General features: G+C 36.7%; 1 protein-coding gene across 1 annotated transcript in view; it reads left to right on the forward strand.

Moving 5' to 3' along the window:
• FAM114A1 (family with sequence similarity 114 member A1) overlaps positions 1 to 22533 on the forward strand; it is a 28967-nt gene that overhangs the window by 1491 nt on the left and 4943 nt on the right. Inside the window, exons 2-11 of the mRNA XM_084203905.1 lie at positions 1014 to 1387; positions 1646 to 1733; positions 10167 to 10280; positions 10440 to 10546; positions 12695 to 12829; positions 14613 to 14765; positions 16957 to 17080; positions 19034 to 19119; positions 20206 to 20373; positions 21585 to 21724. Of these exons, the coding sequence (XP_084060031.1) occupies positions 1022 to 1387; positions 1646 to 1733; positions 10167 to 10280; positions 10440 to 10546; positions 12695 to 12829; positions 14613 to 14765; positions 16957 to 17080; positions 19034 to 19119; positions 20206 to 20373; positions 21585 to 21724 (1481 nt within the window). The 5' untranslated portion in view covers positions 1014 to 1021. The remainder of the gene's footprint in view (positions 1 to 1013; positions 1388 to 1645; positions 1734 to 10166; positions 10281 to 10439; positions 10547 to 12694; positions 12830 to 14612; positions 14766 to 16956; positions 17081 to 19033; positions 19120 to 20205; positions 20374 to 21584; positions 21725 to 22533) is intronic.

Consider the following 22533-nt stretch of genomic DNA (forward strand, 5'->3'; position numbering starts at 1 on the left):
GCTATGCAACTCAACACTTTGCAAGCTCTCTGTCAAGGATTGTCTTCTGATTGCCAAGTATACTGTTGTTACCAACAAATGAATGGTAGTAATCACAGACCAGCCGTCCTTTTGGACTCTGGCAGTGCCACTCCTTAATCAGCTGCAGAGCTTACTCTGTGGCTTTATCTTTGCCCATCAGCATCCTCAGCCTGATGACTTCACAGTGGTGGAAAATACCTCCAAAATTACATCGGAAGGTAAGGAATAAATTAGAGAAAACTGGTTCATAACTTACCCCCCCTCAAAAAAAAAAAAATCAATAACTACCCCATACAAGCTTACCTTGGCTTCAAAACTGGAGTTTCTTCACACAGCTGGAATTTTAGGAGATGGTGAGAAGTGTTGCTCCTCAAAGAGCAATACTTTGGGACAAGTGATACAGAAACAGTGTGAGCAATGACTCTGTGCTATGGCTGGGTCTATGAAATGACTCTAGGTCCCATGGCCTGTCATGTTCACAGATTTTGCCCCTTCTCAAGCACATGAATGTCACCACAGTTTTAGGTACAGAGAGTTATCCTCCCGTCTTAAGTCAGCATGCTGAGGGAACCTGTGTATGTTGCAGTGATGAAAGGGAGAGCAAGAGCTGCTTGGCACTGCAGCTTGGATTATTTTGTTCTGCAGTGGTCTTTCATACACACCTGATAGTGAATATGGAAATTAACCATGTGGAAACTCCTACACTTGACTTCTCCAGACAAATTAATATCCTTTCACTCTCAACCATATCTTGGAAAACAGTAGTGCTGCTCTTTGTTTTTGAGTGGGATTCTGCGGAGTGAATGAAGTATTTACAGTATTATCCTGATGCCAGTGCCAGCGTGAGGCATGTGCCATAGGGCTCCATGCTTTAGGAGGTCTTACATCAAAGGTGTATTGTTTTTCAGCAGCATCATATGGTAAACACTGTCTATTTTATAATAAACACTCAAATGTTTATGGTACCTAAAAGACTTTATTTCTATATTCAGAACTGAAAATGTCTGAAGACATATCTGATGGCACCCCATCTGAAGAAAAACCTGAAGTAATGGAGATGCCCAGTAATGAGGTATTGCCTCATGAATCAGTACCACACCTCGTAGAAGCTGAGATCTTGCATGAGTCTTCACAAGATCAACATGGACAGGTCACTCAGAATGTTAGTAATGGAAAGGAAGGAGACAGAGTCATTAATGAAAACCCTTTGACTGAAAAACTCCTTGAAAGCCTGCCTTCCAGCCTGCCTTCCAGCCTGCCTTCCAGTGAAGACACAACTGAAGACACGCCCACCGAGTGCATTGAAACTGTAAACCTTGATGCAGAACCTGAGTTGGAAGAAACACCTCATGAGCAAAGCAATCCAGTAAGCAATACTTTCTTTTCTCTAAAAGCCTTCCTCTCCTTCCATTGAGGACAGAATTTTGTATAATGTACGTCCTGTTTTTCACAGAAACCTAGGAAGTTATGTGGAAAACCTACATAGGGATACATAGGACTCCACATAATACCCAATCTGTCATCATTTATTAAATGCCAGACTTTGTTGCCTGACAAGTTTTTTGTGTTTCCTCCTGCCTCTTGAGAACAAGATTTTTAGACAGTAACATTTTTGTTCTTACAGGCTGCAGACTCCTCATCTAAAGCAAGTAGATGGGGAGCTTGGGGTACCTGGGGAAAGTCTCTCCTGTCATCAGCTTCTGCCACAGTGGGTAAGTGTTCAGTTGGTAAAATGGGTGGAAATAATTAATAATTTTCATGTGTCATTAGACAAATTAGTGTTGCATCTTAAGGATTCATAGATGATTTTGCCTTGATAAGCTTGGGAAGCATGATTTTTTTAAAGAGGAAAATGGACCTTCCTAATTATTCCAGTTGTGGACAAGGTACTAGGCTTGTTGTAAAGTTAATGAATTACTTGATTGTGACTTCTTCATATAAAGGGTCCATAATCCAATACAATTTCTATCAGCCAAAGGCTTATGGTTTCTCAAGTCAAAGCAACAGAGATTCATGCTCACGCATGTTAATGGTTTGTATGCGAGGATTGACTCCTGCCTACACATGAATTCACTTCTAGTAAATCATTCCAGATTTTCTTGCCACCCAGTGAAACCTTCATACTACATTTCAGACAGTAGAACAATGTATTAAAACATGGGCCCTGTACTCCCTCTCCCTATACTCTCATTTCCAATAGTAGGTCAGTACAAAATGTCCTTGTTAAGACTTCAGGTAAAACTTAATTATTGCTCTTTGAAAACTCACTGACAAAAAGCGAAGCATAGAAATATGTAGTTACCAGTGGGAAGTAATTTCGCACAAACCAGAAATGTTTTGTAACAAAACAATCTGTTAGCTAGTCAGTTCTCATAAAGGATCCTCAGAACACTTTCAAAAGATGAACCTGGGAATTAAAATTAATTGCTGGTTACTAAAAATGGGTTCAATAGAGATACTGGTTTTATGATCCCATATAAGGCTAAATAATTATCCTCCTTATCTCTTTTTCATGGACAGTAAATGGTTTCTGTCTGTTTCTCAGAGGAGGGAAGTTTCCTTGTCCTCTTTTTTTTCAGTAACATCCCCAGTCAGGAGTAAATAACTACATTTTCTTTCAGACAACCACAATTAACATTTCTTGTTACATTCAGAATGGGTTTCTAGGGTGTGTGGAACAAGTTTGTTGTGTAGGCAGTCTGACTTGATAAGGTCCTGTGATGTCTGTTTTGAATAGGCATGTCATCACCATGAATAAATATTTTTAGGATTATTATTGTCTAAAAATGAGCACAGCTGGAACAAGTCAAGTTGCCTTGGAAAAAGAGCATCCACACGCAGAAAAGGAAAAGGAAAATTTTAGAATAATTTTAAATCAACATCGGAATGGTTGCACTATTTCACACTGAAGACCCATCTACTATTTAGGTTCTGACAGTGACCAACAACAACTAGGAAAGCACCTAAAACCAGATGTATATAAAGCAGCAGTTCCCTTGTTTTCCTATTTCCTGGAATCTGCAGTGTAGACAGACTTTCTGACCCTGGGGTCAGGGTAGGTTGAGTTTCCATGTTACTATCTAATAATTTTGAATCTAACTTTGTAAATTTATTTAACATAATAGAATTTGAATTAAGCAAAAATGAAATTTATGTTCTTCCATGTTTTGGGAACCCAAGGTAACTTGGAAGACCAAATAGCTAGTCTTGATTTGTTACAGCAAATCAATGCACCAAGTAATATTTTAAATTCCTGATATAGAGGGTTTATTTCCTAGTTGTTTTTTATGAAAATTCATGCTTGATCCTCTGAAATACTTACTGTCTCTCACTGTCATGGACAGGATATGGTTCTGTATAGACCACAGATTATTCCTTCAGTATAATTCCCTAGTGAGCTATATGGAAAAAAATTTAAAGCTATTGGGAATTTCTATAAGCTTTATTATTGTTATATATTTATTATTCTCCTTAAAGTTACTCCATTTAATATCTGATCAGTTCAACCAACACTTCATCTCCTATTCCACACCAGAAAATAGTTTTGCTATGGACCAGTCCATTGTAAAGTTGCTATTCCTTCAGTGTAGCAAATGCTGTAAGTAAAACTGCCTTCTTAGAGCTAAGACTTAGTAGCAACACCTTCAGTCTGTGATTTTTCTGTTGTTCTGTCATCATATTGTACAACACAGCTGCTTGTCTCGTAAAATATGACCAATGTTTACTATTCCTTATGTTTTTCTTCAAAATTGTACTTTGTAAAAATTGCACAAACAGCTTTAGGTGGACTAAATAACATCTTAAAAGCTTAAACAAATACATTCTCCTTTTAAAAAAAGAGTATCATGGACCAGCCAGGGTTGGACAGTACCTTGAAAAGTCATCTAGTCAGGAGTTTTGTGGGAAAGGCTTTATGCATCTAGCATGTTGTCCAGTCACATCTTGAAAACCCCCAGCAATGGAGATTCTACCATATCCCTAGGTAGGTTTTTGCAGTGAATAATTCATCTTCCTGTAATTAATTTTTCTTGCATTTCTACCTGTTTAAAACTGAGTTAAAATGTTGTTCCAATGATCTCAGTTTCATTATCCTTCAGACCCTGATTGAGAATTTACAAACACATGAGCATTTTTAATGCATGGCAATAATTTATTTAGGACAGCTGATTTTAGTTCCCTATGATAACTCGGTTTCCATATAGTTTGTATTTCATTCTCCTTTAAGTAACTCTGCAATTAGAGCCAGGGATTGTTTTGGTGGTAGTTTTTTATTCCAAAGAAAATATTTGTTGTCTTTGAACTGATTTTGACATTATTTGGTTTGAGGTCCCAACAAGAAGACAGATGTGATACTCCTCTACACAACAGAACTTATAATGCCTTTGGAGTTTCAGTCACTGACTGAACCATGTTTGGGGTCTTGACACTAGATGTCACACTAAGCAAACTATTGAATCAACTTCATCAATGAGGCGAAGAGATTTCTTTTGTTCCTGAAAGGTGCAGGTTGCAAGGTTCCTCCTTGCAAGGTTGCTCCACAATGGAGCAGAACATCTGAATAGTTGCTGGAATGATGAGATGGTGAAGGCTCACTGTGATATGGAGGAACAACTTGTACTAATTATCACCATTTTAGTGTCTTTCTTTTCAATTGTGTTTTTTAGTAAATCAGCCATTACACAAGTCAGTCTTTTGACAGTGTTGACAAAGCTATCCTGCTCAAGAGGGTGACTCTTGCAGCTAAATCAATCAATTAACGGCTAGTAGCCACTGAAGTGTGTAGTCCCTCACCTGTCTTTTCCTTGCATGTTTCTTCCTTCTCCCTGTACCAGCATTCATGTTCCTCTGAATTCCCTCTAGTCCAGTTTAGGAAGCGAAACTGACATAAGAATAACTCTAGAGGAAAGAAAAATCCCTTTCTGCCTCTTCAGTTCCTTGAACCAATTCTTTGAGACCAGTTTCGGGGAAGCAGAAGGGACAAGCATGGAACGTGGGGAGGAGTAGAACCTCCCATAACTGCACCAGGAAGCCATTAGGTTAGCTGTAACAGCAAGCTCTTTATCCCCTGGGCTTATGTGAGGCAAATTGTATTTTCAGTTTGTACTGGCAGATTGTGACTTGCATTTTTAAAACATCTTCTATGCTTTAAAGCTTGGGTCTTTGGTTTTTCTTCCAACTCATTTATCTGCTCTCTTAATGAAAGTGACTACCTTCTGCAAGCCTTGCCTTTCATGTACTGTGTTTTGAATGAGGTATGGCATTCATGAGGTGCTGAAGTTTTGGTGCTCAGTGAGCTGCATTTCCAAGTTCTCTATCATGCTGTATACAAATGCTTCACTCTGTGTAAGTTTAAGGTGTTTTATCTTTAGGCCATTGCTAAGACTAGCACCTGTCCATACATTCACATAAAAGTAATAAAAAAATAACCCAGCCATTTGATTCACATGATCCCTGAAATTCATACTATACGGCTGCTTAATGCATCTTTCTAATGTATTGTTTGTAATTATTGTTCTGTCTTGATTATTTTGTTCTTGTGTATATTCTCATCTTGTTCCTCAACTATGAGAATGGCACATGAAAATATCAGACACCCATACTTCTCCTTGGTATGCTGAAAAGCCCTTTTTGTCACTCAGTATGACAGAACAAAATGTCACTTTGGATGTCACTGTGTTCATAAGCTTGGATATTATTACACGTAGGCATGTGTAATAATCAGCATTACATAGCTTAAGCTGATTTCTGTGGAGCAGAAATGCCAATGCTGAAGAAAATGTGAAATTAAAGTATTCAAACATTGCAAATGTCTTTGCTTTTCTCTATAGATCCTATTGCCCTGTTGCAAAATAAAGTACAATATTAAAAAAGAAGGCTGGATGTTATGCTTGTACTTTAGTTATACATGTACTTTATGTGATCATAAAGAGGATAGTTAATCTCTTCAGACTTTTTAAAATTCATAAATTAGTCTGATTAAGGGAAAACTACTTTGGGTTGGAATCACATGGTGGTCACAACTGTATTGTAAATAACACTTTTCGGCTGCTGTAGCAGCAAAGCCCTTTGCAGTTATTCTTTTTTAAGAATGCTGAATGGACATAACAGACGGAAGGAAATGTGGACGCATTTTGGGTTGGCAGTCTCTCTTGGGTTCTTTATGTCTTTTAACACGGGCTTATAGTCTAAAAGAGACTGAGAACCAATAAAATGGTGTAACAGCCTTTATGCTTATTGCTATTATTGAAACCTTTTATGCTTGCAGTAAGGAGAGCTGAATCTAGTCTCATTTACTAGATTAATTGGAGTGATTCCTGTCCTGATTTATAGACAAGATAGCTTAGGTGGTATAAGAATCTAGCCTGTTTTTGTTTTTTTTTTTAACTGCCAGGAAGAGAAATTTTGTGAAGGGTTGAAGTGAATGGAGTGCCAATAGGATAGCCTAAAAGGGAGCACAATGGGGTCCCACTTTTTAGTGTACAAAACCAGAGCACGGCTGGATTGTCCACATTTCTATGCTTCATGGTGTGGAGTGATTCTCCTCCAGCCAGTTTCAGGTTCCTCAGTTTCTCATCTGGTGAAAGATGCTCATTTAAGGCCTCGGTCTTGATCTTTAGCTTGAGCTAGATGAGGCTTCACTCATGTTACTAGACTAAATTGTGATCAGTTCTTCATTAGATGTGCTCCCATGGTAGGACATGGGTTACAAAGGCAGTGTTGTAGCCAGGGACAAAATCTCAAACTCCTCCACATCTGTACCACTGAATCAGACAGTCCAGTTGCCGGGGAGTACTAGATGGACAAGTGATCAGTGATTCCTATACAGAGTGGTTTGGGTTTCAGACATAGTGAACTGCCTTCCAGAGGTGTCTGTTTGCCTCTCTCAGCTCTGCAGGGAATCCAAAGCTACTAAGCTGGGAGGTGGAAGATAAAACAGTTTGCAGCAAAGTGGGATGGGATCTGACTAAAGCATTTGTGAGTGCTGTATTTTGGTTTGCCTGATCTTGGCAGACTAGGCAAACCAAAAGGCAGGTCATGTTGTTAGGCAGTGTTAGCAAAACCTTCTTTTTTAAATGAAAGATTCAGCTAGGAACATGAACAATAATATTCTGTGGAAATTGCCAGCCAATAGAAAGGCAAGGAATCATGGAGGCAAGAGAAACAAAAGCAGCAACACAGGAGAAAAAAGAGTGCTTTCTTCCAAAAGCTGACAGTTAACAACGCCTATTGCATAACTCTTCTGTCTGCTGTTACAGAAGAGTAAATGGAGATGTCAGAGGTGTTAGCTCAGTTGCATTAGCATACCCAGTGTTACAAAATGAGTGCATCTTTAAATTGTAGGCTTCTCTCCTATGACCTCTTTTATTTCTGTGCCTTTTGAAATTACAAATAATCATTTTCATTTCCAAGGCAACAGGCATTTCTGCCCTGTTTGTGCATGTATGGTTGCTTCAGTTGTGGTCTTCTGATCTCATCTGGTTTTGCTGCTGCAGTCAAACATACATCCAATATAGCTTAGTTCAGCAAAGCCACCCTTAGCCGACCTGGAGTATTTTCTTATTATTCTAGGGCATTTAACCACAGCCCCAAAAATGCTGCCTTTTGTAGGTCAGTAAATATCAATACAACAACTGTCTGCTTTCTCTTCTTAAACGTGTTAGCTTCTCTGCCAAACTATGGGAATCAATTCAAGGCTATAAAAAAATCACAGGAAAAGAAGTGGGAAATTGATCTGAAAACGTGTAACTTTTGCAGACAATTGAATTTTTTGCTCAATATTTATAGGATTTTTATATGACTACAGGACCATAGTATTTTGTTACCAAGTCAGGTTGATTAAGTCAATGAAAAGAATAAAACTCTTGCACCTTTAAAAAGTTGTGAGCAGAAGCAACAGAAAGGAATGTGACATGCAGTGTCTATTATATTGGTGTAAAAGCACAATTAATAGTGATTTGAGTCCCAGGAATATGGGGATTAAATAAATTACTCCAGAATCTATATACGCTAATATTTTCATTGAACTCATTAAAATATGTGGGAGATTTGGATTAGACCATGCAATACACTGCTCTCCTGTATCTGCATTGGAACAGACTCTGCAAAAGTCAGGAAATGATCCAGCAATGACTTAAACATTGTGGTGCATAACCTGGTATGACTCACACAGTTGGATGCACTACTGTTTTTGTAAGACACGAGATAAAATAGATAAAGGTCATATTTTCTTTAGACATGTAAAAGCATTTATCTGCCTAGGCTGTTACGGTGTAAAACATTGGGACCTTGTACAGCCTATGAAATTCCTTGTCTCTGCAGGTCTATTCCATAGGTCATATCTGTTCTTTATGTTTACCTCCAGATACTGCAGTTTTCTTCTATGTGATCTTTCAGAGGTGCTGCTTCACATGTGTTTTCTAGAGTATATTTATTCATAAATACATATATTCATAAATATTCTTAAATCTAAGCTTTCCTTTTTTCTACTCCAACTAGATTTGCTGCATCTTTCTTGAATCAGATGTTTGAAAGCATATTTGTATGACTACACACACACACACACACACACACACACACACACACACACAGATAGATGTATGTGTTTATTCAGAAAGTTACAGAGTGCTGGCAAGTGATAGGCTGTTTTGCTGTAATTAATGTAACTCAGAAAAGATGCTTTGAACTTCTCTAATAGAATGCACACAGTTGTGGGAAATTGTGGACAACACAATCATTATGCATAACTTTGCACCTTAGATATCTAGATATCTTCCTGACCATCTGTATTAATGCCTTTTCTGAAATAATTTGTATATTTACAGTTCAGTTTAACCAAAAGATTAATTTCAGTTTTACAAAGAAATTGTCATTAACATTTCTCATAAGTTTTTAGGCAGATAGCTGAAGCACTCTGGATTGTCCTACTGCTAGAAGTGATCGGTTTCATGCAAGATGCACTGACAGTGTACAGTATAAGATAAAAATCAAATCCTGTCACTGAAGCTATTTAATTTTGTGTTGGAAAGAAGTATTGCTCACCTGGTTTATTGTTCACCTGTTGCACCTTAGCTGATGCACAGAAATTTCAGCAAAGCAAGATTAACAGGTGGATTGCTTGTAATGAGAGAAGTATATCATAGACATACTTGTACACATTTCCAGAAGCAAAATAGGCAGACAATTTTAGAGTAGTCTTTTTAAGGGCAGCATTTTTCCACTACAGTTGATGGAGATTAGGAGGATATTGCCTCCCCTTGACTGACTACCAGCCAGTCTACCCAATCCTATAGTGGGATTACACTAGCAGATCACAGGGACTCACCAGTCCCTGTGATCTGCTTGTGTAAATAAACTCTGTGTAAAAAACCAGTACAACCAGCGAGGCAATCCTGTTCTGTCAAAAATATTCAGATAGAAACAGTAGCAACATGTATACTTTATATTCAAGTAGACCGTTTTAATAGAGGGCTAGGGAGTCACTGCATATGAATCATATATAAAGGTGGTAAAATTTCTGTAGGAGATCACCTGCCACTGGAGCAATAATTCTGCTTGTGTCATTTGACATCAGCAGACTTTACAAAGTGTATTTAAATAGTAGCTTTGGGGAGAGACATTTCAGAATTTTACTTTAAATGAGAAACTAAGGAGCTTAAATCCTGAAATAACTTTGGGGACTGGAGTCGGTATCCCTAAAAACATAGCACCTCTGCAGAGGACTGAAGAACAAATTCCTTGCCTCAGTCCTGCAGTCCTACACAATCCATTAACTTCGGTTTAATTGTTCTAGAATACTGAAAACTATGTGAGGTGATATCCTATGGCCTTAGGAGGACTAAGTTTCCATTTAAACTGATTGCAATAGAATATTTAGCATTTTGAAAAGCAGGGAACTAAACTTATGTGGGCCACTGAAATAACTTTTACTTTTCAGATCCAGCATAATTTGTGTTACATTTCAGCTTTATAATTTATATGCAGTTAATATGAATATAATAGAAGTGAATTATTAACCTAGAGAAAATTAAGGAGTTGAGATAAGTTTAATAGATATTTTTTGTCATAATTCATGAAATATAAGAATACTGTTTAATGATAGTAATGAGTTTTCAAATCATATAGTCTAAAATACGCCTCTCCTACAGGTCATGGGATAACAGCAGTAAAGGAAAAAGCAGGAACTACCCTAAGAATACGTAGTGGAAGTTCAGCATCTCTGGAAACAGCAGAGCCTCCTGCAGCTGAAACACCAGTTACTCGTAAGTTCAACTCTACTGAAATTGGACAAAACTCTTTTACCCTGCCAAATCAGTTCCATTTAGAAAATTTTAAGATTTTGGTCACATAAACCAGTTTACTGTAATTTTTGACTTGCAGGGTTGAAATTATGCTGTAACCTGCTTGTTTTCTTTTGTTAGAAGCAGAAGATTCTCTGGCCCAAAGCTCTTCTGAGAATATTCCTTCTTCTCCTTCATCTGGATCTCGTGGCATGCTGTCAGCTATCACTAGTGCTGTACAAAACACAGTGAGTCATTTTAGCTGGTCTCTCTGCTCTAATTATTATTCTTTATTTTTAGGTTCAACTTCACTGTAGGTCACGTTTTTTAAGTTACAGGTCCTTGTAAAAACAGTTTAGAGTCTTTTCCATGACAAAATAACTTTAAAATTAAACTGTATAATTAAAAAATAAAAAGTCAAACAGAACTAACTCAGTTACTCTGTTTTCACCAGTTTCAGTAAAAAAAAATATGGTCTTCTCCAAAACTATGTAGAATTCTGCAAATTTTTGGAAAATCTTTTTTATAATTGTACCATCATCTGATTTTTTATTTTTACAGTTAAGTCCTTCCAGAGAATGTGGGATAGGACTTGTTACCATTTTTGAAGGCAGATAACATAAGAAAATACTCCATTTGCTTATTTTAAGGCTTTTACTGAGCTCTCTATTTTTAGCTCCTGTCCTTTACCTTCACCTCTTAATCTACTCTCATTTCATATTAGCCTTCCCAGAAGGGGGTCTAATTGCAAACTTAGTGAGGCAAAATCTTTTGTTCACAGTTCTTTCCTATCATTTTGTGTGTTGAACTTCATCCCGTACCATACTGTTTCCAAATCAATTTTTGTGTCATCTTCTTCCTCAAATTTTTTTTGCAGCTGGTATTTCACTTGAATTTACAGAAGACTTTAAACATTTGCTGTAAAAGCATAGAAGATTAATTCCCCACTGAGCAAGTTTTATGAAATGGCAGTTCTGTTTTACTGTATATCCAGTTCACTCTCACTGCCTCATGACTCTAATATCAAAGATTTTGAGAACTGAAGGAGATTCCTATACATTATTCCTAAGACTGTTTCTACCTAACCTGGAGCATCATATGGCTTGTAGAGCTGGCCACCAGTAAGATTATACAAGCATTATGCAAGATTTGAAATAAGAGAAATGTGCTTGTAGGCAGCCTGGAGTGGCTGCTATACCACAATGATCAGTGTGGTACAAAAATAATCACTTAAAGTCTCAGTAAGTCACCTGTAATGCCACTTGAGACTTTGAAAGGGTTTTCCATTATATGCTGTGTTACATCAGCATTTGAGTATCTGACACACACATAATCCAGATTGAAATGGAAATCTTTAGCCAGTGAAACTTCTCCTTCCACGTACATAAAAAATACGAAGACACAGAAAAACATATGTATTTAAATAGGCAGTTCCAGAGTCATCAAAAGTGTTAAATTTTTAAAAATCCAGTAAGGCATAGTCTTCTGTTCATGATGGACTTGGCTCCATATTATTCATGTCTAAAACAAGTTCCTACAAACCAGATGCCATTGGATGAAATTAAAGTAGAGTAGAGTAGAGTAGAGTAGAGTAGAGTAGAGTAGAGTAGAGTAGAGTAGAATAGAATAGAATAGAATAGAATAGAATAGAATAGAATAGAATAGAATAGAATAGAATAGAATAGAATAGAATAGAATAGAATAGAATGACAGAGACACAGAATAGTTAGGATTGGAAGGGAACTTAAAGATCATCTAGTTCCTATGTCCCTGCCTTGGGCATGGACACCTTCCACAAAACCAAGATGCTCAAAGCCTGATCCAACCTGGCCTTTAATAATTCCAGGGGTGGGGCTTCCACCACCTCTCTGGGCAACCTGTTTCAGTGCTTCACCATCCTCACAGTGAAGAATTTCTTCCTGATATCCAATCTAAATTTATCCTCTTTCAAAGTAAAGCCATTCCCTTCTGTCCAAACACTGCTTGCCCTTGCAAAGTGTCCCTCTCAATCCTTCCTATAGGTCCTGTTTAGGTACAGGAAGGCTGCTGGAAGGTCTCCTCAGAGCATTCTCTTCTCCAGGCTAAACAGCTGTGATTTTCTCAGACTGTTTTCACAGGAGATGTGCTCCAGCCTTTTTATGATTTTTTTTTTTTTAAATTTACAACAATACATTTCCTCTGGTGTAAGTAGTCAATTAACTGGAAATATTTGCACGGGTTTTGTTTTGTTTTTTGAAAACGTATTCAGAACAAACTAAATGGATCTTGTTAGTTGAAATATAGGAAATTTAGGGACCTGAATGTTCAAAGATGGTGTCTGCAAAAAACACTCCTCTTTACAGTTCATATTAGCCTAAACTGGGAAGGAAATAACCACAATGCATTATTTTATACAGGGGAAAAGTGTATTATCTGGAGGCTTAGATGCTTTGGAATTTATTGGGAAGACAACCATGAATGTCCTTGCAGAAAGCGATCCTGGATTTAAGAGAACCAAAACACTCATGGCAAGAACAGTCTCACTATCTCAGGTTGGATATATTTAAATACTACTCTGTCAATGCAGTTTCAGGTTCTTTTTCCAGAATTTTCACATGCCTCAGGGAGAGACTTTATTTATTGCAGTAGATGCTGGCTGGGCTTATGGAAATAAATATTAAGCTTTACAGTTGCTTTACTTCTTTATTTTTCTTCATAGAACCACAAAAGAAAATGTAAAATCATCTTTTCTGCATATTCATACATGCAATTGCTGATTTAAGTGAGATAGTATATGTGGTGATAAATCATTACACTCTGGAGGCAAAATCAAATTGTTGGTGTTTTGGTAACAGCTGTAGATAGGTATCTTCCAGCATAAACATTACTATACTGTTTTCCTTGGAAATCAGTAATACTGGAATATAACATATGTCTCATTAGGAATTAAACGTATAAAGAATTGTATCTCAGTGTCCATCTAACTTAATGGTATCCTCACCATCACAGTTGTGATTCATATGTTTTAAAGCTCAGAGGTGAGATAAAAACAGAAAAATAAACGCTGTCAGTACAAAATTATTTTAGTTCTCCAGACCCTGAAAGGAGGGAAAACAATAGACATTGAAAAGAAAGTATGTTTACTGCATGCTTACTTCCTTGTAGAGAAGAGTAAGGTGTTTTTCTTTTAATGAGATGTTTCACCTTTACTATTCATCATTGGAAGTTAACAGACTTATACTGTTATAAGTAAGTATAGTAGATCAAAAGCAATTAACTCTTGTTAAGGCCCAAAGGGTTAAAATGAGCTTTTGAGAATGTCTCCTTCAACAACATGCATGGATTTGTACACAGAATCTGAAGCAGAATGCAACATAAATCAGTTCTCAGGGGTTGCACTATCACTTTTCAGTGATTTGTTCATAAAACTTTGTGAGTTAACTTTTGAAGATGGAGACTTCAGAGGAAAAATGTACTGTAGTGTAAATTTTAAGTCTTTTGTACTACATGAATCACTGAAGACAGTATTGTAGGAATTTTGAATGGTGGAGTTACTTAAGTGGTGGGAGTTCACCTGTATTCAGAGACTTGTATATGACCTAACATGTAGTTCAGATGTATTTACCACCTTTACTGTAGGAAATTCATGAGAGGCCACTTCATGCAGGAATAGAAGGAAGGAGGAGAAGATGCTATTGGATATCCTATCCCCTTCTATCCTTCTTATACACTGATAGAAGTGTATTAAAAGCCCATCAAAATATACCCAAGTATACAGAGAGTAGTTCTGCCCCACCTTTGGTGTAAGTCCTCAATCTCTTTTGTTACTCCCTCTGTCATGTAAAACTGACTTTAGTATTTGCTAAGAATATTTCATAGAAAATATTTATGTAGGTGCCGTATTTATGCAAGTTAGTGGATAGGTCCTGATAATAATACTCTTCCCATTTTGTGATCTGTAGAAAGAATTGAATGGCTCTTTAAGGCTGAACATGAAATAGTACTTTCTCTTTCATTATAATGGGTGGGGAAATTTATTATATGGTATCTGTAGCTGACATTACTTTTGAAAATATAAGATTTTTTTTTGTTCATTGCATGTTAAAGAGAGATGGTTCGCATCGGGAAAACCCTGCTTAGACTATACGATATAAATATTTTATCAGAGAAAATTATCAAAAAAGAAGTTAGCTATTTAATCTCTAAAATTTTAGCTCTTCAGGTGTGATATAGTCCTAAATTTTATAACTACTTCTGGACACACAGAAGCAGAGAATAATAAAATCTGTCACACAGTACTATCAATAAAACATAGAATGATGTATGTGTTTACAGCTGCTGCGAGAAGCCAAAGAAAAAGAGAAACAGAGGCGGGCCCAGCAAGTTACAGTAGAAAGAACAGCACATTATGGACTACTTTTTGATGAATTTCAAGGTTTGTCTCATCTTGAAGCTCTGGAAATCCTGTCAAATGAAAGTGAAGCTCAGGTACAGTATACACACAGCACAAATCAATATGGTTGGTAAAAAAAATTTATATTAATTTTATTCTGCAGGTGCATGTAGAATGAACAGTAAGTTTTCCATCAAATTCAGAGAAAGCTGAATTGATCCTATGGGCTATCCCTGGGTTTTAGAACTCAATACATCTAAAATATATCTACAAGATTAACTCAAAACAAACTTCATAACTGACAGGTATTTTTGTTAGGACCATATGTAGTGTGCCATACGCAGCTTGTGACACTGCAGATGTCTTGCAAATTGCTTGCAGAATTTGCAAGGAGGTTGAAATCTTTTGGTTGAAATCAGGTACAGATACTTACATTCAGGAATTCCAGACCTACTACACATGGAGGCTGGGGAATTAAAATTAGTTCCAGATTACTTACTCAGTTCTTACTGTGTTAGTTTTTAAAGCTACATAGAACTACACCAAGATATTATTACTGGAAGTATACAAATGTCTCTCTGAAGATGGTAATGTTAGTAAGGCCTATCTGATAAATATTTCAATACTGATAAAAATTTCAATACTGATAAGTATTTCAATTTCAACTCTCAATTTATTTGTTCTGCTGGTACATAACAGATCGCTGACAGTGGACTAATAGAATTTTGTAGATTCCTAGCAGTGATATTTTTGTAATTAAACAGTTTTCTAAATAAATTTCTTAAAAACAAGTTTTCTTTTTTTGTTTGTTATTTTAATTAGCATTCTTTGCCCTGTGGGGTGCTTCTTAAAATATAACCAACTTATGTTTGAAAATATTTTATTTGCTCTCACAAATAAAAGAAGCTTATATTAGTAACAGTTAGGTGCATACTGTCAATGTTGGTTTTATTTTTGGTTATTATCTAGATGAAAAACTATACGTTCAAACCACACATGTAAGGTTCAAGGGTCTGCTTTCGGAAGCAAAAAACAAAACCAAAAATGGCCAAAGCCCCCCATCCACTAAACAGGAATTAGCTAGATAGATAGATAGATAGAAAGAAAACAAGTTCAGGTTAATTGCATGTGTCAACAATATTTTTCTTTTACTGTGAAATTCCACAAGGTAAGCCAGACATGCAGGTTGTTACCATGAGGTTTCTGATGCACTTCATTATGTCCTAGACACGTACATAGTCCTACTCAGTCCAACATGATTGATGGTGACTGGGTGGGTCAACAAGTCCAGTGCTCAGAGAAGTGTTCCACTTACCATGCACAGATGCACACAGACACAGAATACAGAAGGAGTACAGTAGAGAAACTTGAGACCACTTCTAACAGCCCAAAAGCCATGGGAGGAGTGCAAGAGGTACTGAAGACATGTGTTTAAGCTTTTATTTTAAAAGTTTCCATTAAAAGAAGTTCCCAGTTAGCCAATGGATAGTGCTATAGAAAGGGAGGAAAAGGCTTTATGTAGTCCTTCATAACCTGACTCAAGTGCTGCAGCTTTATCTTGGGTTTAACCCTGAGCACAGGAGCTGGACGCAAGGACACACCAGTAAGAGAGTAAAGCTGTGTCCAGCCTTACACTGAGGTAGAGTTTACCTCTGTCCAGCAAGCTTTAAAAAAGCCCCTTGAAACAAACATAAAGGTCAAACTTTGTATCAAGGAGAGTAAGGGCATTTCTCCTGGCTTCCATAGGCAGAGGGAGCACTCTGCTCACTGAGTTAACACCATCTAACTGTAGTACAAACAGTGATTCAAAGAATCTGTTTCCATCCCTTTTAGGTGTGCCATCCTCTTAGATATGCAGGGACTTGCAGATAGCTGAGCTATGCAAGGACCTGCCAATACATTCTTCAGAACAGGCAGACTGTCAAGAATTTTGGCTGCATTTTGAAGGCAACATTTTCCATCTCTTTCCATGAGTGCTCAAATTAACCATTATGCCTGTGCTCTTTTTGCCTGCTGTCTTCATCCAGGCAATCCAAAAACAGTTTGCAGTTAAACCACAGATTTATAGTTCAAGACTCATGTTCTGGAGGAAGGAAAGGACCTAATGATCTGGCAAGGCTAGTAATTTTTGTGATACTCAACAAATTCTATTGACAAGATCTAAAAATATTTCTAAGCTGGGAGATTACAGACAAGATTTGAACATAATGGAAGTTTCCATTTCTTAGTCTATTTTGGACTCAGGCTCTAAATTAGCATTTAGTAATACTGTCCTTTCTTTTACAGATTCAGTCACATTTAGCAACACTTGATGGAGAACAGTTGGAGACTGTGAAAAATGATTTAATTGCTATAAAAGAGATCTTTGTTCCAAAGGAATTAGATGATGAAGTGGTACAGGCACAAAAAGGTAATTAGAAATACAGAGACTTAACCATATGAATATTTGCTACTTCTTTATTCAGTAATTAAAAAAATTTCAGTCCAAACTGTAATTTCTGATATCCTAATAGTCTTCATAAGGTAGTTACTAAAATGAATAATCAAAAAGTTCTGGAAGCTGATCAGTGCTTAATTTTGAATTTATATTTTAACTGAAGTGCAAGTTAGGCAAACATAAATAAATATTAAATTATTTTGCTATATCATCAATGAAAGCAAAAAATGGAAAATAATAAGTTTTTTGATAACTGAGCTTTTCTTACAGAAATTGTATAATCTGCAAGTTTTGAAGTACTTCAAAATGATTTTCTGTTCAGCAACTTCATCTTCACTTTGCACTCCCCTTGCTAGATGGGGGAAAAGATTTGAGTATCATAAAGAAATTTAAGAATCCTGATTTTTTTTGAAATGAAATGACTTTGAAACATAGTAGCAAAGCTGCTTTATAGGTTTTGCTTGGCAAGATGTGGCACGTGGTGTGTGAGAAGGAGGCTGGAGCAGCATAAGTGTTTCCATAACTGTGACATGGCACAGCATTGAAGAGAATGGGCTGAGCTCCCAAAAATTACAATAAAATGGGTGGCTGCTTTGGTTAGGGCCAAAACAGGTGTTTTAAACAGGTCAGAAATGTTAGCAGTTCCCCAAACAGGTTAGAACAGAAGAGTAAGAAGTCAGCTTGAAGGCAGCATAGTTCCTGTCTCCAGGCCTGTGAGATCTAACAGCAAAAATCCCCTTGACCTGACTGAAGACTGGGTTATGCCATTGTACACCATAGCGCTGTGTTTTGGAAATAAAGAAACATAAAAGGATATTTCTTCCACATCCTCTTGATCTTCTCAGTGTTACTTTGCCCATAAAACCTACATTTTGCAAGATGGTGAGATAAGATTTCTTTAGCCTTCAGAAAAGTTAGCAAAACTGTGTTAATATTCACATGTTCTAACAGGAGAGTAATTTCTTCTCAGACTTCTCTTTCTGGCAGTGCTTACTCAGCTTGCCTGATCCCTCTCACAGGAAACTCATTGTTTCTCATTGAAGGGAACAGCAAGTGCTCAGCATAAAATCTTAGTGTGGTAAAGTTTTGTGCTGGTTTTTTCCCCTCTTACTTGCTCTTTAAACCCCACACCTCTATGGAGTTGTGCAAAATAGAAGTCAAGAAAATGTATTACCTGCTTAGGAGTGAGGATTCATGAGATGTCTGTTGTTCCATAATTTCTGTGGAAAGTAGTTCCTTGCTTTGAAACCAGCTCCCAGGAGTTTCTTGCACAAAGTGATGTTTTCTCTGAAGGTCAGAAGTTCTGTTTTTTTCAGTAAATCACAACTGCTTATCCTGCTCCTTTAAACATTTACAGAGGTTTTGAATGGGCTGCAACCAAGGCAGCGAGCACCTTTAAAAAAGAGACCAAACCAAAATGTGCTGCAGATTTGCCCTTGCAAAAGCAAACCACTCATCAGTGAAACACATTCCTTCCTCCTAAGACTGCAGAAACAACTATGACTGTTTTCTGGTACAAGTAGCAGAAGGCCACACACATACCCTTCTCTCTAATGTTTCCTCTCACTTTGATTATGCAGCCGTTTCATGCATTTTTTACTGCAGCTTCATTTCAGTTGTTTATGAAATAATGAGGAGAATATTTGAAAACGTGTCTTTACCTATATTTTGAAAGATATTAACACCAAAAATTTCACATATGAGGTTAAATAAGACAGTAATCACAGTGAACAGTCAATTGAATATCCCAGTTATCAATAATTTTGGTGCATATACATGCACACCTCCACACATTCCTTTCTTGTGTCACTGTCACTGTTTTTCAAGTGCTGGAATACTTAGTGAAACTATTTCACTGGATGTGTTTGATCATATAAAGTACTATAGCAGTAACACTAACAAAAACTGTCTTGTTATTTCTTGCAGCAGATACAGGAGAAGAGTTTGTCAGCATGCTCACAGAACTGCTGTTTGAATTGCACGTTGCTGCTACTCCTGACAAGCTAAATAAGGTGAGCACCTCTTAATGAGCTGCCTTCAGTTTCTCGGGCAAAGCAGGAGAGCTTTGTTTTAAAATCTGACACAGAGCAGTACCCAGTTCACTTCAGACAGCTCAGAAAGCAAAGTACAGTAGACTGAGACTAAAATGCTGAATATAGAAAAGCTTTCACAGAAGTGAGATGAGTAAGGCAGTGCAGTTGGATGAGCCCTTTCCAGTGTTGGAAGACTTAAATCTGGTGTGTCTCAGGAGAACAGGGCTCATGAGAACAGCAGATTTGATCTTACATACTGGGACAGAAGTCAGGTTCAGAATAAATTTTCTTGCTCTAAAAGTGAGTTGTGTGCTGCTCTCTGTAGCCAGAGAGCTACTAGCACAAAAGTGAGTAGCTCCACTCCCGGAGCTAGTCACATAACCAGTCACATTTGTACTATCAGGTCCCTTTAAAGCTGGTTCATCTGCTGATCTTAAGCTCAAGTGAATGTTTATCTCTCTAGCTACATAGGTAGACTATGGATAACTAGCTTAGGCTTGGGTCTTAATATGTTTTAATTTGATTTCATGTTAAAAAAGCGACATCATAAATTTCCTACTAAGCATAGCAGTAGTTTGAAGTTATATAAAGCCTCAAGACTCTTCAGTTTTGATCTATTTGCATGTCAGGGAAAGCAGCTCAAGTGATTTTATATTTATTTTTTCTTTAGGAATTTACTACATCTCTTTTACCTCTCCAATTTTTTTTTCTTTTTTATACACACTTCTTATTTTCTTATTTGGGAAACTGTGTAAGAAAAATTTCTGTGTCAATTCTTTTGAATGATAAAGGTGAAATATTAACTTTGGAATTAATGTTGCTGGGTGTTAGTTACACCTTTAGAGGAATTTTATCCCTGGATGATCCATCTTTATGCAGTCCAAAATGCTTTTCCCTACAGTTTCTTAAATGTACACTTAACTAAATGCCACTCAGAGGTTTGATACTTTTAAATTTCTGAGTTTAAGAGGAAGTAATTAAATGTATTGTTAATTGATGTTCAGGAATGTCATCTCATAGTCTCTTCTCAAACTGAACTTTGGGGTTGGGTTCTTTGTTCGGCAGGCTAGGAAAAAAGCTCATGAATGGCTGGAAGAAGCCAATTTGTCCACCCCAGTAGACATAGAAGAGGAGATAAATGAACAGCCTGAAGAACCTGGTGAAGAAAAGACTCAAAAAGACAATACAATTGAGAGTGATAAAACAGAAGTAGACAAAAGCAAAACTGTGGAGGTAAAATAACTTTTGGAGGATAAGTTTCATTAAGTGATAAGATTGTTTCTTTATGTGTTGTCTTTATATGTCATCCTTATTTTTTAAATTCATGGAAGTAATAAGAAATAATAATACACAGCTATTCACTGTAGACCCAAGACTAAAGTACATAAATATTATTACTGTTATTCTGTTTCCATAAGTAAATATCAAAGTGACAGGTTCTCTATCACATTGTTTTTATGGTTTTATATCTGTGTTTTTATGTGTATACATGTGTATACTCAACATAAAGTGAGCTGAGGGATTCTGAGGTGTGATGCCAAACATTACATGCACACTGAAAGTTGCGTCTCAGTGTTTCTTAGTATCTCCTTCTCTCAGGGACAATACACAGGAAAATGTTCAAACTATTTAAAGTTTAAATTATAAACAGAACAGAAATATTTAGGCAACTAACAACTGTTCATTCTGTTTATAAAAGATAGCTCTTAAGGCTAAAAGTGTTCATTTAGACAGTTCTGATAAGATTAATTGTGATTGAGTAGTTTCTGTCAAGTTAATGGCAATATTAAATGCGGTCACTATCTTTGTTGAGATTGTTATTTCTAATTAGATATTATCTGTTGTGTTTCCTTACAAAAAAGTCTAAAGAAGGCGACAGAATATATACACTGTATATATTACAGATTTTTATGTGATTGCAGATTATCAGCTGGCATCAGCTTGTGAAAGCTGTAACCACATAGTGCTCCGTAAAGATTTCTGTAATTGTTGATAAAAGCCAATTTTTTATGGGGCACGTTATCTATTTCTGCTCTTGACATTCAGCTAAGGGATGACTCAGTACTTTCGGCTCCATATGAAAATAATTATGATTATGCCTTATTCTGGAATTTAAGTATCTTTCTCTTTGTTAGGACAAGGTTTAAAAGTGGTATGTTGGAAAATCTAAGAGCCTGACCTTGTTCCTAGCCAAGTACACAGTAGACTTGATCTTGCTAATTTTTCAGAGCAAGTAGAATGTCTGTAATTTATAATCTGTGCATATTTCATTTTCCAGTATTGTTTGTGAGGATGGCTGATTTTACTTCACCATGTATGTGTTGGTATTTCCAGTTGGGGTAGGAAGGGTTCCTATGTTTGAAATTCTTTTATATGTATATATCTATAAATATATTTATCAGTGTTGTTATTATTGATTATATTATTTCCATTTTAAATTTAAGGAAATCTACATGCTGTCCATTGAAAGTCTGGCTGAGGTAACTGCTCGTTGTATTGAACAGCTTCATAAAGTTGCAGAATTAATTCTGCATGGGCAGGAAGTAGAAAAAACGGCTCAAGATCAAGCAAAAGTACTGACAAAGTGAGTATTTTGTACTTCATATATAAACATTTGACATTTGCATAGAACTCATGAAGTTCTATTTAGCTTGAAGGCACAGTAAGTTCATGGATCAACAAACAGCATTGGATTTAGGGGTCCTGGTGCTATATTTTCTTATGAAATCAGGTTCTGTAGACTACCTGTATTCTTTGACATGGCTGACATATGTATGTTTACAAAAACATGACCTATGCACAGGCTAAAGGTTGCTTCTGCTCCAGCAAGCAAATGTGCATGCCAGCTTGGGTTGCATTTCCTGTTCTGCAGAAGATACTGTGCCTGCATATATGGAATTTGTTTTTAGAGTGTATAATGCTGACCTATTATCTGCCCACAGAGTTTCCTTATCTAGTGTTTATCTGCCAAAAATATACAGAAATCAATCTGTAGTTCTAAACAATAGACCACATTTGTTAACAACTTTGTAGTTAACCATAGTGAAACACCCATAATTTCAAGAAGCCAGTTTGTCTAGTGGGACTCCAAACTAAAATCTCAAGCTCCCTGTAGTTATTAAGTCTACTGATTTCAGTAAGTTTTCATGTTAAGATCTTTTAAACAGTTGACTCCTAAGTAATTAAAATATTTAACCAAGTGCTTATCCTTAAGAATGTTGCTAAGAACAGCAAAGTCAACTTCGGTTGAAAACAAAGCACTTAGTAAGTATTTTTCAGAATCAGAGCCAAGGTACAGTGCCTCTTGCAGGATGAGGTCCTATGGGATACACTTGGGAATATCTAGGAACACAATGAAAGATCTCAGAACAGCACTAGGTTCTCTCATGTTTT

This window comes from Fringilla coelebs, assembly GCF_963513975.1.
Source record: "Fringilla coelebs genome assembly, chromosome: 4".
In the NCBI taxonomy this organism is placed as follows: domain Eukaryota; kingdom Metazoa; phylum Chordata; class Aves; order Passeriformes; family Fringillidae; genus Fringilla; species Fringilla coelebs.